This window comes from Malus domestica, chromosome 03 (assembly GCF_042453785.1).
Source record: "Malus domestica chromosome 03, GDT2T_hap1".
Taxonomy (NCBI): domain Eukaryota; kingdom Viridiplantae; phylum Streptophyta; class Magnoliopsida; order Rosales; family Rosaceae; genus Malus; species Malus domestica.
The window spans coordinates 19,386,417-19,408,620 of NC_091663.1; the positions used below are offsets into that span (position 1 = coordinate 19,386,417).

At 36.3% G+C, this 22,204-nt stretch overlaps 1 protein-coding gene and 1 long non-coding RNA gene across 2 annotated transcripts; both read right to left on the reverse strand.

Moving 5' to 3' along the window:
* Positions 1-1,274: 1,274 nt before the first annotated feature.
* On the reverse strand, positions 1,275-1,610 carry LOC139194228 (uncharacterized). The gene is made up of 2 exons (XR_011578989.1): positions 1,434-1,610; positions 1,275-1,384 (listed from the first exon to the last, which is right to left on the reverse strand). It is a non-coding gene; the product is annotated as an uncharacterized lncRNA (long non-coding RNA).
* An 11,153-nt stretch (positions 1,611-12,763) lies between these two features.
* Positions 12,764-20,916, reverse strand: LOC103448157 (T-complex protein 1 subunit eta). The gene is made up of 14 exons (XM_008387411.4): positions 20,756-20,916; positions 20,381-20,641; positions 19,908-20,033; positions 19,589-19,792; positions 17,129-17,298; positions 16,697-16,832; positions 16,384-16,500; positions 16,117-16,236; positions 15,894-15,992; positions 15,724-15,813; positions 13,908-13,995; positions 13,584-13,672; positions 13,421-13,495; positions 12,764-13,179 (listed from the first exon to the last, which is right to left on the reverse strand). Exons 1-14 carry the CDS (start codon positions 20,768-20,770, stop codon positions 13,090-13,092), a joined length of 1,680 nt encoding a protein of 559 aa, XP_008385633.3. The 5' UTR covers positions 20,771-20,916; the 3' UTR covers positions 12,764-13,089.
* Positions 20,917-22,204: the final 1,288 nt, after the last annotated feature.

Sequence of the window (22,204 nt, forward strand, 5' to 3'; positions counted from 1 at the left end):
TGTTTTGTTTTCAAATTCGTCAAAACCAAAACCCCCTTTACTTTAAAATGTTTTATTAGTCAAAATCTGTTTTGATTTGTGTTTTTAGGTGTCCCAAAAGTGTGTTAGAGTCCAAATCTGCCCAATTTGTGTTTTTAGGCAGATTTGAGCGTTTTTAGCTTGTTTTGAGTCCTTTGAGTTTGTTTTAAGTTCTTTGAGTCTAGTTTAGTGTTTTTAACTTTGTTTATATGTTTTTAAGTCAGTTTAGAGGTTTTAGCAAGCCCTCCTAATCCCCGGTTTAGAACAATCCCTACTTGCATTTATACTACAATTTGACAACAAGAAGGTTTAATTTGTGTGTTAAGTTAATTTTCTCATCAGGCCACAATAAAAAAATGGTTAATTATAGTTCTAACTAACCACACTAAAAAGAAGAATCATTTTGTTTAGTTTATGGCTGCATCTAGCATCCTGGTTAGACTACCTACGTACTCTAAACGAAGGGATCAAGTCATTCATAGTTCACCTTACGCTTCTAGAATAATATACTAAAATTTCATTATAATCCAACGGTTGGATCTCCACCAATCACAAAATCAAGTGGCGGTCGACGTTTTATTCTACGAACTTACAAATCCAATTCATGAAGATCCGTACGTTGGATTACTGATCCGTAAGTGCCTAAGGTCCTCAAATAGTACGTATTATAATAAATCAAAGTTTGGTGACGATCCAACGGTCAGATTGTTGATTCATATATTGTCCAAGTAACATATCGTAGTGAATTTAGGTTCGAACAATCAACCTACGTCATACGAATATCCAAACTGAATTTAGAACATTTAATTTAGCCTAAAAATAGGATTGACGGCACTCTGGCCACGCGCCGCCATGGGTGGTGGTCGACCGCCTCGGCTCGCTAGAACAATTCAACTATTTCTAAAAATTCTAAAAAATTACAGAAATTACGATCTCAAAGAGTAGAGTAGAGCAAACTTTATACATGTGGCCAAGTCCAATTTGGCCAGGAAAAGCTCCAATTTGTCTCGAAACCTGCTGAAACCCTAGAAATTTGGTGGCCTCGATCCACCACCTCCGGTACTCCGTTGCCCCAACCAAGGCTTGGGACCCGTTCCTGGGTTCATGAGGAGTCGACCCATGGTGGTGGTCGATGGTGGTAGCTTCTGAAACGATGAAATTCCGTCGTGGGTGTGTGTGAAAATTAACTTAACACACAAATTAAACCCTCTTGTTGACAATTGTAGTATGGATAAGTAGGGATCGTTCTAAATCAAGGATTATGAAGGATTGCTAAAACACTCTAAGCTGACTCAAATATATAAAACTAGGGTAAAAACACTTAACTAGATTCAAAGAACTCAAAACAAGCTGAAAAGACTCAAAACTAACTAGAATGACTCAAAACAGCTTGAAACAACTAAATAGACTCAAACTAGACACTAGGAATGAATTTGGATGAAAATTGGTTTTACCTTGACTCAAAACACTTAAAAACACAAACTAAAACAGTTTCTAACTAATATGACTCAACAAAGTAAAGGGGGATTTGGTTTTGGACGAAAATAAAGTAAAACAAAGCAAGAAACTAGAACTAGACAGATTTGCACGAAATTGGGTACTAAGATGGTTGATGGATTAGCTAGAGGTCCATTCTTCACACATGACACACTTGTACATGAATCAATTTCCAATTGCTTTTCAATAAATTATGAAGCTCCAACACTCCAGATTAATCGTGATGCACTAATTAACCCTCAGATTTTCCTTTACTCATTGGATTGGATGAATGCATGCGACAACCCAAATCATTCTCCAAAAGTCCCCTACATGAATGCATAATAGAGATACAATCAAACATCATTACGTTCTATGAAAATCATAAGTGTTGACGAGACATTCGTAACTATGAATGCATGATACGTTTGCCAAGAATTCAATTAACGCGATTGTGACTAGCAACCTTCACAACCTTCACTACTCATGAATATAAATTTGTAACGATTAGGTGAAACTCATTTATGTTCTAGCATCAAATTCATGCATGAAAACTAAGTACGCATCCCTAATCAACATACAAGAATCAGTTTTAAGAAAACAGTTAATTGAATTGCATTCACAACTTATCAAATGACAATTGGAAGAAATCAATTCATATCTCAAGGATGTTCATGGCTTCAAACTTCCCCCTAGCTAAGTAGGGGTTTAGCCACTCATGTTTACAGCAAAACGAAAGAAAAAGAAATTAAACATTGTAAATATAGAACGAATTACACCTAGAATCCTCCAACAATCAAACTCGAACATCCAAGAATCCTCCCTTCTTTCTTCTTGCTGCGGCACAAAGGTGGATGAAGTGTATGAGATGTGTCTTGGGGTCAGGAATGTGTTTTAGGGTGAATGGGGTTGCGGCTAGATGTGTATGGAAGTGGCTGATTGTGTAGAATGGTGATGCGAAAATTATCTTAACACACAAATTAAACCCTATTATTGTCAATTGTAGTAAAGAATGTAAGTATGGATCGTTCTAGGCCGGAGATTAGGAAGGATTGCTAAAACACTTGAAACTGACTTAAAAACATAAAATTAAGTTTAAAACACCAAACTAGACTCATGATGCGTAAATAGATAAGCACACAAATTAAACCCTCTTTTGTCAAATTGTAGTAAAGATGTAAGTAGGGATCGTTCTAAACCGGGGATTATGAGGGATTGCTAAACTCTTGAAAACTAACTCAATAATGTAAAAACAAAGTTTAAAACACTAAACTAGACTCAAAGAATGTAAAATTAAAAGTTAAAACACTTAAACAAACATAAAACTCAAAACAGCAACCTAATGACTCAAAACTGCCTAAAAACCACTTTCTGGGCAGTTTTGAGAACCTAACAAGAACTTGGACGAATTTGGATCAAAACTTGGATCAAAACACTTAGAAACACAAATCAAAACACTTTCTAACTAATCTAAGACTTCAAAATAAAGGGGGATTTGTTTTGGACGAAAATTGAAAACAAAACAGAAACTTTAAAACAAAACAGATTGTAAAACGTTTTTGGATGAAAAGGATGGATAAAAGGCTAGTTAGGAGGTTCTTCTCCACACATGACACACTTGCAAACAAAATGATTTTCAGTTGTTCTTCCAATAAATTATGAAACTCAACACCCCAAGTTAATTAGATACGCTTAAATTAACCTTCAAGTTCTCCTTAAGTTAATGAATTGGATGGGAAAGCGCATACAACAATTCAAAGCATTCCTCAAAGGTTCCTTACGTGATGAGCACAATAAAGATACAATCAAGAATCATGAAGCGCAATGAGAACTATAAGTGTTGACGAGGCATTCGTTACTATGATGAGCATGAAACTAGTGCCAAGAATTCATTCAACGTGATCGTTTTCAAGCGACCTTCACTACTTGTGATTATAAGATTGTAACTATTAGGTGAAACTCCCTCATAATCTAGCATCATATTCATGCATGAAAACTAAGCGTGCACTCTCAATCAACATACACAAATAAGTTATCAATCAAGTAGATGAACGAATTGAATCCACAACTTATGAAATAACAACTGAATGTAATCAAATCATATTGCAAGCATGTACATGGTTTCAAATCACCCCCCAACTAAGGGGGTTTAGTTCCTCATACTCACAACACAAAGTTTATTGAATTGAAATATTGAAAACATAAGAAAGATTACACCTAAAAGTTCCAGCAATCTGCAATAGACTAGCAAGCACATTCAAGAGCACTCCTTCTTCCTTCTTGCTGCGGCACAAGGTATGGAGATGGTTTGGATGGTTTTGGATGAGGTCGAATGGTGGAAAAGTGTCTATGATGGGTGTATGGCACGGCTAGGGGGGTTTGGGGTCAGAAAATATGGATTTGGGTGAAGGTTGGCCACGGCAAAGGTGAGGGAAAGGTTTCTGGCGTGAATGGAGTTGTATGGATGTGTGTGGAATGTTTTGTGGCTACAACAAGGAGGTTTATTTAAAGGAAAACAGAAATTAAAACCCTAGGTTGATTAGGAAATCAGAAATTAAGTCTAAGGATTCTAGAATTAGGAAATAAATCAGAAAATTAAAGGAAAGGGCAAGGGAAATTCGGCTAGGGTTTAAAACACAAAAGGAAGGTGTTTTAAAGCATAAAAACAGGAAATAAGGAAGAGGAAATGCAAAGGGGGGTGCGGCAAGGGTTCAGAAGGGTTCTAGGCTTTTGTTTTGTGTCCTAGAATGCTTAGAAAGTCTTCATAATTGCTGGAACTTTTAGGGACAATTAGGAAAAATCAAACCAAAGTAGGAAACCTTGGCTTAACTTTCCTACTTCAAGTAGGAATCCTTGTTGGAGGAGGAATCCTTGTTCTTCTAGGAATCCTCATGTGATTAGGAATCCATCTTCAATTAGGAATCCTCATGTGATTAGGAATCCATCTTCAATTAGGAATCCTTCGTTGATTAGGAATCCTTCGTCGATTAGGAATCCTTCGTCGATTAGGAATCCTCCTTCATGTAAGCACTTTCCTACTTCAACTAGGAAACCTTGTTCAAGTAGGAATCATCATCTTCAAGTCTTCAAATTCATCCAAACCTTGGCTCCAATTATGTGATAATCATTCCAAGCCCAATTTTGCTCCAAAATGCTCCAAAATGCATCTTCTTGCATCCTTTGGCCTTAAAACCTGAAAACACATAAAACTAGCTTAAAAGACTACTTTAACTAAGAAAACACCATGGAGATGCATAAGAACTAGCTAACTAAGGCGCATAAATATGCTCCTATCAACTCAAAAGATGCAATACAAACTAAAAAGACTCAAAACTAGTTTAAAAGACTCAAAACTGCTTAAAACAATGAATTAGACTCTAAACTGACTCTAGGGATGGTTTTGGACGAAATTAGGTTTGGATGAAATTAGGTTCTAACTTGACTCAAGACACTTAAAAACACAAATCAAAACAGATTTTGACTAATAAAACACTTTAAAGTAAAGGGGGATTTGATTTTGACGAATTTGAAAACAAAACAAATAGATTGTAAACTTACAGATTTTGGACGAATTTGGGTAAACTATGGATGATGGGCTAGCTAGAGGGTTCTTCTCCACACATGACATACTTGCACATAAACCAATTTTCAGTTGTTCTTTCGATCAATCATGAAACTCAACACCCCAGGTTAATTAAGTCCGCTTAAATTAACCTTCAAGTTCTCCTTAAGTTATTGAATTGGATGGGAAAGCGCATACAACAATTCAAGCATTCTTCAAAAGTCCTTTACGTGAACAGCACAATAAAGATACAATCAAAGATCATTAAGCATTATGAAAACTATAAGTATTGACGAGGCATTCGTTACTATGATGAGCGTGAAACTCCTGCCAAGAATTTATTTAACACGATCGTTTATAAGCGACCTCCACTACTTGTGAATATAAGTTTGTAACTATTAGGTGAAACTCCCTTATACTCTAGCATCATATTCATGCATGCAAACTAAGTGTGCACTCTTAATAAACATACACGAATAAGTTATCAATCAAGCAGTTAAACAAATTGAATTCACAACTTATGAAATCACAACTGAAGGTAATCAATTCATATTGCAAGTATGTTCATGGCTTTGAATTCCCCCCTAGCTAAGGGGGGTTAGTTACTCATAATTGCAACAAAATCAGAAAATAACAAAGTAGACATTGAAAGCAAGAACGAAGTACACCTAAAACGCTCCAAAGTTTCAAGCTTGAAACGCCAAGGACCTTTGTTTTCACCACCTTGTTGTAGCACAAGTATCTAAGGATGTGTATGGGTATATGGAAAGGTTATGAATGCATTTAGGTTGGATGGATGCCACGGCAAGGGAATGGAATTCTATGTGTTTGTGGGATGTGGGAATGGTTAAGAAGAAAATACTCTGCCTTGCGGCAGAATGTGTCTCTCCTCCGTCCTCTTCTCTAAAAATCTGCACACCAATATATATATGAATTTAGGCTTATGTGGTGGTGAAAAGGGTGGTGAATGGTTAAGGATAAAAGACACAAACTTGCGGCAGATTTGTCTTCTCTCCCTTCAAGCTGTCCGTGCAGTTTGCATATGTGTGTATGAATGATGTCTCCCTTCTTTGCATGTGCCATGTGTGAATGATGTCTCCACTTTCTTTTCTTCCAAACTATCCGTCTATCCCTCTCCTATTTTTCTGCATGAAATTGTAGAATGTGAAATAATCATCAAGGGTTGGTGCTGCACAAGTGTGAATGATGGTGCCAGCTCCTCTTTGCATGTGTGTGTGTTGTCCACTCCTTCATTTTTTTTATTTCCTGCTGCGCATGCCATGTCCCTCTTTGCATGTGTGTGTGTTATCCATCTTTCCCATGTGTGTGTGTTTCCTCTTACATTTGCACACACATGTTTTTCATTATTTCAACCACCAATCCACCCACTTTCTGCCCTATAAACTGTCCATGTCGTGCCCTTCTCTTTGCCCATGTGCCGTGGGCCTCTTCATCATTTCAGCTAGCAATCAACATATTTTATGTCATCACATGGCAGTTATGATGTTTGTAGTTGTAGGTCAACACACTTGCACACACACGCTGATTTCTAGCCTTCTAATCTTCAAAAATGTCCATCCTTATGTCTCCATGCTTGCACTATCCAATCTTGGCCCAAAAATGCTCCAAAGTGCTCCAAAATGCACTTTATTGCCAACTTTGTTATTAGGAACTACAAACACACGAAAATAGCTTAAAATACATAATTAACTAAGAAATAACAACATAAATGCACAAGAACAAGCTAACTAAGTTGCATAAATATACTCCTATCAAATGGTCAATGATCCCTAGAGAATGCGGCTAGGGTGTTTATTTAAAAACTTTAGGGTATTTAAGGCTAGGAAACAATTTAGGTAACAGAAATTAAACCAAAACTTAAAGGGAAATAGGAATAAAAATCAGAATCCTAAGGAAAAAGGTAAAGTAAGTGCGGCAAGGATTGAAAATAAAGGGAAAAGGGTATGTGAAACAAGGTAAAGGAAAGGAAAGCTCTCCCTTGCATGGCAAGGAAGAGAAAGGGACAAGGGAGGTGCAGCTGGGTTTAAGAAAGAAACGGAATGTGGTTTTGGTGCAAAAAATAGGCAAGAAAGGTGGTGTTTTGTGCGACAAAGACTTAAGCGTATCTAGGAGTCTTTGTTGAGTATCCAAATGTAACTTGGAGCCTTCTTTGTTGCTGGAACTTAGGGAATTTTTAGGATTAGGAAAGGTTAAAACCAAAGTAGGAAACCTTGGCTTAACATTCCTTCTTCTTGTAGGAATCCTTGTGTAAGTAGGAATCCTCATTCTTCTAGGGATCCATCTTCAAATAAGACTCCTTCTTAAATTAGGAATCCTAGCATCTTTAGGTCTTCAATTTCGTCCATCACCCTTGCTCCAAGCATGTGATAGCCATTCCCAGCCCAAAACTGCTCCAAAATGCTGTAAAATCCACTTTCTTGCCTCCTTAGCCCTTTGGACCTACAAACACACGAAAATGGCTTGAAATACTAAAATAACTAAGAAATAACAACACAAATGCATAAGAACAAGCTAACTAAGTCGCATAAATATGCTCCTATCAAATTCCCCCACACTTAGCTTTTGCTAGTCCTCGAGCAAAACAAACAAACAAAAGGAACAAAACACACAATCTAAACCTTCCAACATTTGCCTCAGGGATTTCCAATGAAACATAACATGCCAAAGATCACCACTCACATAGATTTAAGCAATCCTTACCCTCGAGCATACTTAATCATAGTCACCATTCACTAGCTCACATTTAAGCAATTAAAACAACATTTTGAATGTAGTAACATGCCTTAGAGAATTCCCTCAATTCCTTACTAGATGTGCACTCAATTTTCACTCAGATTTTCTGATTACACACCCTACACTAGGTATATGTGAGAAGATTGATGTAAACATGAAAACTAGTATTCACATATGTTATAAACAAAGAAAGCAATTTCTGGAATTATTAATGCATGAATATATATGATCTCATGAACGGAATGCTAGTACTTAGAAGCGAGAACCAGGGATTCCATATGCTCATACCAATTCCAAACTCCACATATTGAAACACACAACACTCAAGATGGAAGTCAAGGGTTGAAACGGGGCTAAGGTATTGCCTAACAAAGAAAGGTAAGGGGAAACAAACGTTCTTAAAGCAATAGTGAGCAAAGTAATGATTTTGACACTTAGAATTCACTTTTGAATGCAAAAATCCACTTTAAACACAAGGGAAGATTCATGCAATACTTAGGGTCAAATTCAAACTTTTGGACCCTTTCTTCAACAACCATCCCATGTGAGTTCATTCTCACTTATTTTCAACTATTTTTCATTCTTTTCACACTTTTTTCTTTTCTTTTTCTTTTTCCACGATTTTTTCTTTTTTCTTTTTTCTTTTTTTTTTAATCATGCCCTTTTCTTTGGCACACAAAACATACACTTTGAAATCCTTCCCCCACACTTGTTTTCTGCACAATGTTCATCAAAAGGAATTTCCTTCTAAGTTATGCTCAACCATACTTTAAGAACAAGGGTATGGATGGTCCTATTCTAGGCTAGGTAGGGATATTGAGGTTAACAAAGAAAATAGGCTCAACAAGGCTCAAAGGGGTTTAAACCTATAAACAATTGCATGGGATGAAGGCTTTTTGGCTATGGTGGTAACTACTAAACAACTTCATCTTGTTATGTCTTATGCACTCAATTTTAAGATTTGAATAAAACGGGCATGAGTTCTAGTATTTGGAACTATAATGATGAAAGCGCATTCTAAGTAGCAACCAAGCAAAGAATAATGAGATCATGCAACGACTTAGAAAACAAGAATGCACAGATTAATAACTCTCCAAATAACGTTTAGGCTCAAGTCTCTCAGGGATGTAGCGTTTGTTTGAGTTCCTTCCTTCAAGCATGTTACAAAAAACTGATTTTATCCTTTATGATTACATGTAAATTTGTAAACTATAACTACAACCAAGCATAAACCAAAGAGCATATCAAACTTCCACCCATGTTTGTAACTTTCTTTAACAGTCATGTACTTAAAAATCAAATCCTCATCATTGTGTTGGAAGGTATCCTAAGACACAAACACACAAAAACGACTCTTTTTTATATTTTTCAAAACATTTTCGAATTTTTATCAATTTTTCGGATTTTTATGTCAAAACATACTAAAATGCTTCAAAACACACTACAAACACTTAAAAACAGTGAAAAACAACATTGTAAGTGATAGGTGAATAAAAACCACGAAAATCATGCAAAACAGCTTGTTTACCCCCCCCCCCCCCACACTTAAATCAAACATTGTCCTCAATATTTCAAACATAAACTCACACGAAAACAAACAAACAAACAAACAACGAACTAAACATGGAAAAATAAAGCAGCAAAGAGAAGGGTTTAGAAATGCAAATTTGGTTTTGGAGTGAAAGGCCATCTTCTCCTTGGTTGAATGCGGCTAGGGTGTTTATTTAAAGACTTTAGGGTATTTAAGGCTAGGAAACAATTTAGGTAACAGAAATTAAACCAAAACTTAAAGGGAAATAGGAATAAAAATCAGAATCCTAAGGAAAAAGGTAAAGTAAGTGATGCAAGGATTGAAAATAAAGGGAAAAGGGTATGTGAAACAAGGTAAAGGAAAGGAAAGCTCTCCCTTGCATGGCAAGGAAGAGAAAGGGACAAGGGAGGTGTGGCTGGGTTTAGGAAAGAAAGGGAATGTGGTTTTGGTGCAGAAAATAGGAAAGAAAGGTGGTGTTTTGTGCGGTAAGGACTCAAGGGTATCGAGGAGTCTTTTTTGAGTATCTAAATGTAACTTGGAGCCTTCTTTGTTGCTGGAACTTAGGGAATTTTTAGGATTAGGAAAGGTTAAAACCAAAGTAGGAAACCTTGGCTTAACATTCCTTCTTCTTGTAGGAATCCTTGTGTAAGTAGGAATCCTCATTCTTCTAGGGATCCATCTTCAAATAAGACTCCTTCTTCAATTAGGAATCCTAGCATCTTTAGGTCTTCAATTTCGTCCATCTCCCTTGCTCCAAGCATGTGATATCAATTCCAAACCCAAAACTGCTCCAAAATGCTCTAAAATCCATTTTCTTGCCTCCTTAGCCCTTTGGACCTAAAAACACACGAAAATAGCTTGAAATACTAAAATAACTAAGAAATAACAACACAAAAGCATAATAACAAGCTAACTAAGTCGCATAAATATGCTCCTATCAGGGTGCTCTCGGACTCACCGGAGAAGACGACGTTCGTCGTCTTGAAATAGTAACCCACAACCATCCAAATTGGGTGGGAATGGAAGCTGGGATGACGAGGAATGGATTGGTAGTGGTGGCGTCACCCAACTCGTTGGGAAAACATCGGAATCAGCGTCGAAAGTTTGGTCATACGGGTCGAGTCACACGGGTTGAGGGTAACCCGATTCTTTCCCCTTATTTCCTTATTCTCTCATTTCCTCTCCTTCCTTGTTTTCTGATTGGGCAATGCCCATTTCTCTCCCAGCCACTGTCACACTTGTGGCACCTCACAATAATCTGGAGAAATCCAGATTATGGTCAAATGACCATTTCACCCCTAACTTTGCTCATTCATAACTCATTCGTTATAACTCCGTTTCACAAACAGTTTGCGCCTATGCGTTTGTGAGATTGAGCTCTATCCAAATATACCAAGAAATACGATAAAATATATGAGGATAAAATACATCCTCATAAAATTACATTTAGCCAACTAGGAGCATTTTCGTCATTTTCACTTATCGATAAAGTTTTTCCACATAATCACATATTTAAATTTTTATAGGGTATTACAACTCACCCTTGTTTTTCGTCCCTCCAGGTTCTAGTAGCAGAGTTTTCGTACCGACGAGGATTATTGGCAAATCTTGGGGTAGATAATTACCATCAATGGTATAATTCTCACCCTATTTTACTGTAATGTACTATACTGTACTTATGCTCTGTCATCACGTGTGAAATGGGTTCATACCCGCTCACCATGCACTTTTGTACTTAGGCTCTTTTAGGTTTAAATTTATTCACATCTTCCACATCAATACACTTTATGGTTTTGTCACCTTCCAGGTGTCAGCCAACACAGCTCGATTCGAAGTCCTAATGGACATCCCAGGTCAGGATGTGTCATTGCCAATCAGCCAAGTCGTCACCAAAGGTGATCTCGATCCAGGTTCAATTTAGCGAAGGGTGTCGAAATGTGTAAAGATGGGTGTATTGAGATTTTTTTTTTAGAGAATAGACAGGGAAGAAGGTAGAAGAATGTGGACTGAGATTGAAGGTGATTGCAAGACTGAGTTTTTTAGTTCACAACTTTTTATTAACTATTAAATTATTAGCATATTTGTCGATTTGCCCCCTGAACTTGTATGGAGTTGCCAATTTTCGTCCTGAACTTTAATTTTAGTCGATCACCCATTAACCTTTTATAGTTAGCCGATTATCCCCCTGAAATTTTATAAATAGCCAATTTCCCCCTTGGCATTAGATTTTAAAAAATTTCATCTAGTTTTCCATCCATCTTGTTTACAGAAACAACACATGACAACTATATGAGGGCAAAAAGGAAAAAAAAAATTGGATGGATGAAAAATTGAATGAAAGTTTTTAAAATCTATACGCCAATAAGGGAATTGGCTATTTATAAAGTTCAGGGGGGAAATCGGCTAAAATTAAAGTTTAAAGGGGAAATTGGCTATTTAAAAAAATTCAAGAGGGTAATCGGCTAAAATTAAAATTCAGGGGAAAATTGGCAACTGCATACAAGTTCAAGGGGCATATCAACAAATGCCTCTAATTTATTAAAATTAATTATAATTTTTAAATTTAATTAGACTTGTGTGATCCATTTGTGTCACATCAGTACATAACAAAATTTTTGATAGAATTGTGACGGAAATACTACATTGATTTGGGACACTTACTTGTGGGACTATATTGATCGATTTATATGCCACATCAGTACTTAACGAAATTTTTAACAGTATTGTGACGGAATAACCACATTGATTTGCAACGCCTATTTTCAAGAACTACATTAATTGATTTTCAATTTCAAAGACCATTTTGTTGGTGAGGGTTAAATTCAAGGATGATTTGTGATAAAAACCCAATTTTTTTTTTTTTTGTCAAGTGATAGATTTTATTAGATTAGATGTTAGTTTAACCACTAACGAAATTTGAACCATACCATCATGCAATGACTTTAACACCTTTACACAACTGCGGTAATTGTGACGGAATAACCACATTGATTTGCAACGCCTATTTTCAAGAACTACATTAATTGATTTTCAATTTCAAAGACCATTTGGTTGGTGAGGGTTAAATTCAAGGATGATTTGTGATAAAAACCCAATTTTTTTTTTGTCAAGTGATAGATTTTATTAGATTAGATGTTAGTTTAACCACTAACGAAATTTGAACCATACCATCATGCAATGACTTTAACACCTTTACACAACTGTGGTAAAAAATCACTTGCTAAACAATGCCTAAAAGTGCACGTGATAGTAGTCAAATTGGCTAAACAAATGTTCTCTTATGCACTCTAGTTCGAAACCTCTTCTGCACTCTAGTTCGAAACCTCTTCTGCAGTTTAGATTAGGTTAAAAAAAAAAGGCCCAAACTTCGCATTTAATCATCAAAACGAGAGGCAACTGAGAGAGCAAATAGACTTCAAAGCTCCCGTAATTGGTCACCACCAAGCATAGTTTTAATGCCAACAAAAACGCTAACATCTCAACTCTTGCACTTGCAAGTTAGTTCAAACTACAGATACGCTGCCGATCCCCACCCATGACTACTTAGTACAACCGGCTAACACAAAATGCTATCGCTCTCAGAATTCAGAGTTCTCAACCATTTGAGAAGCGGACTCTCGTACGCATGTTGATACAGCCATTATCATTCGTCAATTCAAATAGAATAAAACTCGAAAGCACGCCATAAACCAGAATGACAAAACTGTATGCTTTAACCGAAATACTGTCTTTGAGAACCCTCTCAAATCTACCGTCTTCGCATCCCCCGCCCACGACCACCTCCACGCCCTCGACCTCCCATGGCACTTGCAGCAGCTTCTCCCTGTGCACTCTCAGACTGCATTTCCACATAAATAGTACAAAGAAAAAAAAAAAACAAAAAATAAGACATTGTTTTACTTATCCGTAAAATATGAAACATCTGAAACAAATGCATTTGGTGGAAGACGGAGAAGCGTAAGTTTTTTTTTTTTTTTTTTTTTTTTTTTTTTGTATCGCACTCAATATCTAAAGAACTTAAATGATATGAAAGTGAGCTAGGCATAATCATAATAAATAGAAAACAGAATTCACATTACCTTTGGGTTTTTTACCGTCTCGTCGACACTTAAAACAAGGCAAGCAGCCTCGGTAGCAGCATTTATAGCATTGATCTACAGGAAATGATAGTGTTATGTTGTTAAAAACTAATAAATCTCTCACTCATGTAACACATCTACAGATAGAAAGATAACAGGAAACCTTCACAACTGCTGGCTCCCAGACAAAGTTAGCAAATGAATCCGCAATTCCACCTGTGTTGATGTCAACTCCATGAAGTGCACCCTCGCCTGTTAAAAAGTATTGAGTAGTTTAGCAAACAAGTATAATTAATCACTAATCAAAAGCCAAATACTAGAAATAACCATCCAACACATCACATCCTTCTTTGCAGCTAACAGATTAATTTTTCCTTCAATAAATAGAAGAAATGAATGTTTGCTTTGGCTCCAACACGAGCTGTGACTTACAAACAAAATAATGAAATAAATAGATAAGCAAGGTCAGACAAATTGAGAAACCAACCAGATGGATGCGCGTGTTTCTGTCTAAGTTTGTTTAGCACATCAGTCGCATCAAATCCTGCATTATCACACAGTTGTCGTGGGATAACCTGCAACATTAGTGGAACACTGCTGATTAAGACAATACTTATGCTTCATTCAATCAGTATCACGCTCCCATTCGCAGTAGACAGAAGTGTTTATTTTTTCTATATCAAGAAAGCCTTCAAAAACATCAAATGTATCATGCTCATCGTCTCCATCAAGACCACAACAAATGAACTTAGAAGTTAGAACTAGCAGTTCCACAAGAACTCAACGGACACACTCCCCAACCAATAATGTCAAAACTAGATGATTCGCACATGAATTATTCTATCCCAAACTTGCAGCTTATCTAGATATCATACTAATGTTTTTCAAGACAAAAAAAAAAATATTTATATGGTAAAACTAATTTCAAGAGTGGTGAGAAATCATAAATATAGGCCAGGATCGAAGGACACTTTTTTACACCCATTTTGTAGGACCCACTTTGCAAGGTATTTCAAATACCCGAACCATCTTTTAGATCTTCCCTCAAAGATCATGTCTACAAAAAATCACCCAAATCCAAAACCTAATGACCATTGGCTTAAATGATGGTCATTTTAATGTTTCTTCACAGTACCACATTCATTCATTTTCTTCATTACAAATGAATGTATTAATGGTTTTGGATTTGTCTAATTTTTAGCAAGGATTATCTATGAATGATGACTTGAAATACAGAAGGTATGGATGTTGAAATACAGAAGGTATGGAACGTTGAAATACATTACAAAGTGGTCTCTACAAAATAGGTGGCAAAATGTGTCAAAAAATGGGTGTCTTGGGATCCTAACCCCATAACAAATAAATGCCACAATGAGCTCTGCAGTCTTCTTGTTTTTTGTTCATAAGAAACAGAATAATTATTCGGAGATAACACAAGGAATGAGATAAGCACGGACCAGTAGTCCATGAAACACCTAAACCAACAGAAAAAAAACACTTACCCAAAGAGAAAAATAGAACGAAAGGAGAATTATTAAACTACCATAACCCAGTCTTCTGGCACTCTCAATATAAATCACTAAAACCCAGCCACATAAAAAAAACATGATCTTCGTAGCATAAGTAGGTTAAATTCTATCTTACTACACTCTACATGGCAGAAGCAGTACCAACCTTAGGTGCTTGAGGAAATAGTTTCCCAACCTACATTAAAGTACTAAAACTATTTAACTCCTCACAAAGTCCAACCAAATGAAAATGTTAAAAACCTAGATCTCTGTAGGCTATGCTGACAGCTCATTCTGGCATTGTGTCTCAGTTGAATCCAGGAGAACTGCTTCAAAAGTAACTAAATCTAAAAACTGCTAAACTAAAAGTATAGACCCTGTTGACCAAAAAGGAAAAACTAAAAAGTATAAACCTTAAGTTTTTACCACTAATCTCTAGCTGCTTAATACTGCAAAGCGCACGCAACTTGTTGCAAATGTGCAACTTTAGAACAGATTCCAACAACTACAATTGAGAAGTGAACTGAAATCCTTGGATGAAAGAAAAAACTATATTATTAGACATAGGATCCAGTATTTTCCAAGATTATATGTTAAATTTCAAAACTTTCAAACTAAATATTAATTTGGAAACTGCCGGAGTAAATCCTTCCATATCAATGAGTTAGAAAATAGAAGTAGACGAATATTAAATAGAGAATTATTTGGGCTCCCTTAAAATTCTCCATGGTGAGCAGAACTATTGGCACTGGTTTAAACCACTACAGTGTAACGTAAAAGGCCAACAAAGCATACCTCAAGAGCTTTTGCATATGAGTTAATGAAAAACTGAGACTTCCCCCTGATTTCATGTGCTTTCTGCCGCAAGTACCGGCTGATTTCCATCTGCCACCAAAATCAACAAAAAAATCATTACAATATTTCTCATATACTGTGAGATTTAACTACTGCTAAGAAACACATACATCTATAGCACCACCACCAGCAACTACAGTTGAATTCTTTAGCGCTCTTCTGACAATCATAATAGCATCATGTAAACTCCGCTCAGCTTCCTCAATGAACTAAATAAGAATCCCAGCAAATAACGGAGGTCAGAATGAAAAACAAAACTTCGAAAAAGAAAACAAGAAACAAAGACTTATTATGCACACATGCCAAAGTGAGTAACTTCAACAAATGACATACCTGATCAGCTCCACCACGAAGAACAATTGTAGCTGTCCTACCTGATGGACATCCACTAAATATATTAAACCTCTCATTTCCAACTTGCCTTTCCTCAAAACACTCGCACGTTCCAAGAACCTAGAAATCAACAAAACTAAACAATTTAGTTTACTGAGAACAAGCGAGATGCTTCCCAACTCAAGAAGGGCACTAACATAAGAACTCTAGGAAAAAATGCCCACAATTCTACATAAAATATGGTCTGAAAAAGCACGAGGTAGGAACCTCTTCAATGACATTGTTGATGGATGTTTGCACAGTCCCGCCAGTGGCAGCAGCTACCCGATGCAGATCTTCTTCAGTTACACGTCCAGCACAGAATATATCTCTATCTGCAAAATACTGTTCACCGAAAGAAATGAAGAAAATTTGTCAATAAAACTCTACGCCTTTAACAAGGTCATAAATATAATTTTACTTTATTATCAGGATGATATAAATTATCACATGCATATCAAGTTATCAACCAACCATGTTATCAAAATTGAAACAATGAAACCTCATAATTTCACTGTAGCGACACAGATGAAATTTCCACCTGTGTTGCTAGATCACCGATAGCCAGCCGTGAAAGAACAACCTTGGCCCCACTCTGCACACACTTATCCAACTTGTCATAAATAATATTCCATTCTGCATCAACAATGGACTGATACTGGGATGGATCTGACAATCTGCAGTGGAGAGAAAAACCTCAAGTAGCATAAACAAATTGTAAAAGAATTCAAGTATTTTATATATATATAGGTCGCACTTGGTGTGATGGCAAGTGCCTTCGCCCATGAGCGGTAGGTCTCGGGTTCGAGACTTGGGAGCAGCCTCTCCATAAATGGGGGTAAGGCTAGCCGACATTCACCTCTCCCAGACCCTGCGTAAAGCGGGAGCCTTGTGCACTGGGTAGGACCTTATATATATATATATATATATATATATATATATATATATATCAAAAGGAACGAATGAGTTTTACCTTATCTCAGCATTTTCTTTCTCAGATTTCAGTTCCAATTCAATGTTCAGTAGAAGTATCTTGGGATTAAGAAACTTCTTTGGTTGTTGTTCAAACCCAGCATATGAAAATGTCTTCTTGAAGGCAACACCATTTACTAAAAAGGAGTCACGCATGTTGCCACCAGAAACCTGTAAAGCAACCAGTTTCTCATTACACATCATTCAATTCAAGCTATCATGTCTTCCCAAAACTAGTTGTCCACTTCAAAAGGAAAATAAAAAGTAATAATAATAGGCCAAACATAAGGCTTCAAAATGTCACAAAGAGAAGAAGGCAGTGTAACATTACTAACCTTTCTTTTACTACAATGAAAACAATCAAGAAATATCAATACCCACAACAATTCTTGTCACAGAAAAAAAGTCAGAACATAGTGCAAGAGTCTAAAGCAAAAAAAGCAGATAACAAAGAAAAGAAAAAAGAGACGGACTTTGAAGCCAAAAAATAAATAAAAAATAATGTAATTTTTGTTGAAATAAAAAAACATGGTGTAATGAATGTAAAACAATCACAACATACTGGCATCGAACTCTTTTCTCATACACAGTAATCAAAATTCAAATGTCTTAAAATTTTATCTAAAATATTTGCATTTTTTTGGCAAAAAAAAACTTAAAGTGATACATATTTTGAGTTCCTTTATTGAACTTAATGCTTATTTGTAGATGTTGATATATAAATCAAACAAGTTTTAGGGTGAGTTGCTAGGGAGTATTGGCTGGGGTAAAATAGCTCAGTAGATTCAAGGCATCTTGAATAGAAAAATGGATTACAGCTTCCAAATTTTGTCCAAGTTTAAGGCAAAAGATGGATTACTCATAAAAGAAAGTTGTCCCTTATAATCCCAATTAAAATGGTAGTATTTGAAGGGACAACTTTCCTTCATGCCTACCATCTATCTTCAACTTGGACAAAATTTGGAAGTTTTCATCCATTTTTCTGTTCAATATGCCTTGAAGCTAAACTAGTGATTATCCTATCCAAGCTAATCCCGTAACGTCTTTAACTTACCTATATCCCACGCCTCATCTCTCAATTCCTTATGTTTCCATCCCCAACCCCACCCTACCCCTATCTCCTGCTCTCTTTCTTAACTCTATATACTCATCCCATTGTCGACCCATTCCCTCCCTCCCTCCAATCGTGTAGCTTACCACCAGCCCTCTCTAACAACACCAATCTGTACCTCACCAACCTCCTTCGCTATTGTTGTACCTCTATCTCTTTCTCTCTTGTCCTCAACTCTATATAATCCTCCCATTGCCAATCCATTGTCTCCTCCCTCTAATCGTATACCTTACCACCATTCCTCTCACAACACCAGCATGTACCTCACTGACCTCCTTTGTTATGGTTGCACCCATCATGGTGTCCTTACCAGTTAGCTTTCATAAACCCATGGAGAAAAACAATTAACAGCTCTGCCCCGGGAAACCACTGGTCAAAAATATCAGAATAGAATCCAAGTCTCAATGTGCACTTTGTTGGTTATTTTACGTGCAATTTTAAATGCATACTATTCATCTCCATCGACATCCATAGCAACCAAAGCTTATAATGAGAACCAAGTCCGACTTCCTACACTGCAGGACAAATTTAAATCTGCCCTTTTGAACCTGGTTGTGTTTCTAGGTGTTATCCACAGTTTGGTTTACCAGGTTGACAAATTGTTTCAATAATTCAACCATAGAAAATGCATAGTACATGGAACTTCTAAGCATTACATATCTATTTTAAAATCATGAGGCCTCTCAACCCATCGCCAATTGGTTTTGGGTTGAATACCTGACTTTAGAATGATAAAAGAGCAGTTATTCATCTGCATATCTTGTCGCAGCCACATATTCTTCGTCTCATCAGATATAATTAGCCCATGTTTCTGTCTCAATCTAGTCACATCCAAGGGATATCTTAAGAACATAAAATCACAAAGAATATGTAAGAAACAAACAGGATACCAAAAGAAGACAAACTTCTTCTTTGTGAACTTCACTAAAACAGCCCTTTAATACAGAAATCATTTTACGAGGCTTAAAACAAGTCTTTATTTTTACTCCTACATTGTGCTTAACTAGTACTGAAAAGAAACAAACAATATCATCTTAAGGCTAATGTGTCAAAGGCACCGGATAAGCTGCACAGTGGCTAACAAAACGAAATCAAATTTAAGTTTGGGACTAAAGACCCTCAAATCACACCAAACAAGGGCCGGAGAACAAACTTACACAAATATCCTAGTGGCTCATGGAACATGTCTTATTCTAATCATTTCAAAGAATGCAGTCTATTGAAATGTAGTCCAAAGTCTAAAGCCACTGGAAAACTCTTATTAACACAGTTGGTGGATTACAGAGAGATATTTAATATAGGCAAAGGATTCAGCTTGAGGTATTCATATGATCTATTCTAGGAACTTACCTTCTTTATTCCAATCATGTTGAGACGATCTTCATCACCAATTGCAATGACAGCATCCACGACCATTGATGCAAAAAACTCCTTTTCTCCACCAATGAGTTTTGAAGAAAGTGTTGTAGCTGCACATTTACCTAGCAGGTTTTTCTTCTCTTCAAGGCTTTTGCCCTCTATGCTTACAGCAAGTTCTTTGATTTTCTCAATTGCCTATACACAATGTGTAATATTTAAGATACATAGAGACCAGAGCAAACGTCTCAATCATAGAACTTTTTTAATAAGAATCAGACATGGTAATTGAAAATAATTCCTATCACCATACCAAATAGCTAGCAGTCCGATAACTTTTTATCAAACTTTGTGGGTGCACCCCATCCTCTATGAAAGGCTTGGCCTCCTTCAAAAACTCCCCTGCAAGCAGAACAACTGTTGTGGTTCCATCACCAACCTGCACCGAAAACAATGGTTAAATATCTCCTAAACGATGTAATAAAGAAAGCTATATCACCATTTGAAACACAGGATACACAGTAACAATTTCCTGTTACATCAAATCGGCTGTCGGGTTTGCTTCCAAGCAGAAATTTTATCGAACAAGGCCATCCACCCACTTCTAACCACTACATATGCTAAAAAAAATACATTGTTCAAGTAGCACTCCATCTGCATTACTACCAAACGTTCACTAGTACCGAATCGGTGATTCCATAGCACAAGTTTAACTCTTAAGCTTGAAATTACGCAAAATCGAAGTCGGATAACATCCAAAAACCCAGTAACGACCAAAAACCATACCTCAGAGTCCTGAGACTTGGCGATGTCAACAAGGATCTTTGCGGCGGGGTGAACAATATCAAGCAACTTCATGATGGTGGCGCCATCGTTGGAAATAGTAACACTACCCTTGTCGTCGTGAATGAGCTTGTCCATGCCCCTAGGGCCCAGCGTGGTCCTCACCACATCGGCCACCGCCGTGCAGGCGTTTATATTGCTCACCAGCTGCGCCTTCCCTTGCGATGTATCCGTACCCTCCTTCAACAGTATGATCTGTGGTTGCTGTTATCGGTTTCAATTTTTCCGGTTCAGGCATTTTCACAAACAGTTAGCACAACACAGGACAGTAGCTTATACGCAAATGAAGTGAGCATAGAAATGAAAGAGAGAGCGTACCAGCATGGATGACATTGTTGCAGATGCGGATGTTACGGCGGCGAATGGATGGAGCGAGGGAGGAGGAGAGAGGAGAGAGGAGAGAGAGAGTAAAGAAGTAGTGTTGGAAACAGAGAGCTAGGGTTTATACTCCAAAGTGAGTTTTCTCTGGCTCTTTAATTGTTAATTATTTATTTTATTCTATTTTATAATTAATATTAAGTACAAAATAAAATTAATAATAAAAATTAAATTTATCAATAAATCCATTAAACCTACCATCACTTCTTGTTTATCATACGTTTATTCTGGTTAAAACCCTAATATGTCTTGTAAAAAAAAACAAGTTTTTTTTATTGATGGATGATAATTTTGAAGTTTTGAATCTTCCAAAAAAAGTATGACTCAATTTATGAATATTATGTTAGTTTGATTTCAATTTTTTTTTTTTTAAGTTTAGAATATGAGTATTTGGGTTTCAATTTTTTTCATCAATCCCGAATGGTTTATTAAACTTTCTGCAATTGGAAAATTGAAAAACTTCTTACCAATGTTCTTAGATTATAAACTTCCTTACTTGTTGATAAATATAAAGGGATGAATTGTTTGATTTGTTGTTTATCCACATTAGTAGAAAGAAAAAAGGCAAATGTCTAGGTTTGGTAGCAAAAAAAATATATCCATGGAAATGCTAGTGGAAAGAAAGGGGATGGGGCAAGGACGCCTCTTTTAAAAAAAAATAAAAAAATTCAATTACATGTTATTTTATAAAGAGAATACGTGTAACGATACCTTAATATTTTGAATTGGGTTTGAGATGATAGTTTAGGTAATAAATTTGGGTTTAAAGGTAGATTAATTCTTTAATAAAAAAATATTATGGGTGAAAAGAGTATGTTAGGTGTAGAAAGAGTTTACATGGATTCAAATAAAGTTTCCCATTCTGAAATGACCAGGATCCCCTCTCCTTGTTCCTATTTGTCCTTCGATTTAATTCTAACCATCTATTAGGATCTACCGGTTCAAAATCTACCAGACCTACCTTCTTTTTTTTTTAACCAACGATAATATATATGGAGTTTTAACAAAAAGCCCACGATACTGTTCACTTTAACGAAAAACCACATTTTTACACTAAAAAGTCAAACCTGATACTATTCACTTTACCCTTTATTTTGTCCTTATCATTAAAACTCAAAGTTTTCAAACCTTTTTCATTAGTTTTCCTTAATATATATACTAATGGGTTGAGAGTGTACCTAAGTCTCTCATAATGGACTAACCATATAAATTTAACATGTGGATCTACCGGTCCTAATTTAATTTTAATATGAACTCTCATATTAGTTTTATAGTCATCGAATTTAACAATATATCATACCATTGGTCGTTTTCATTAGACCTGGATTCTTTCTAAATCAAAAATAACTTATATGACATGGGTTTTCATGCCAACAAAACAAGGATATG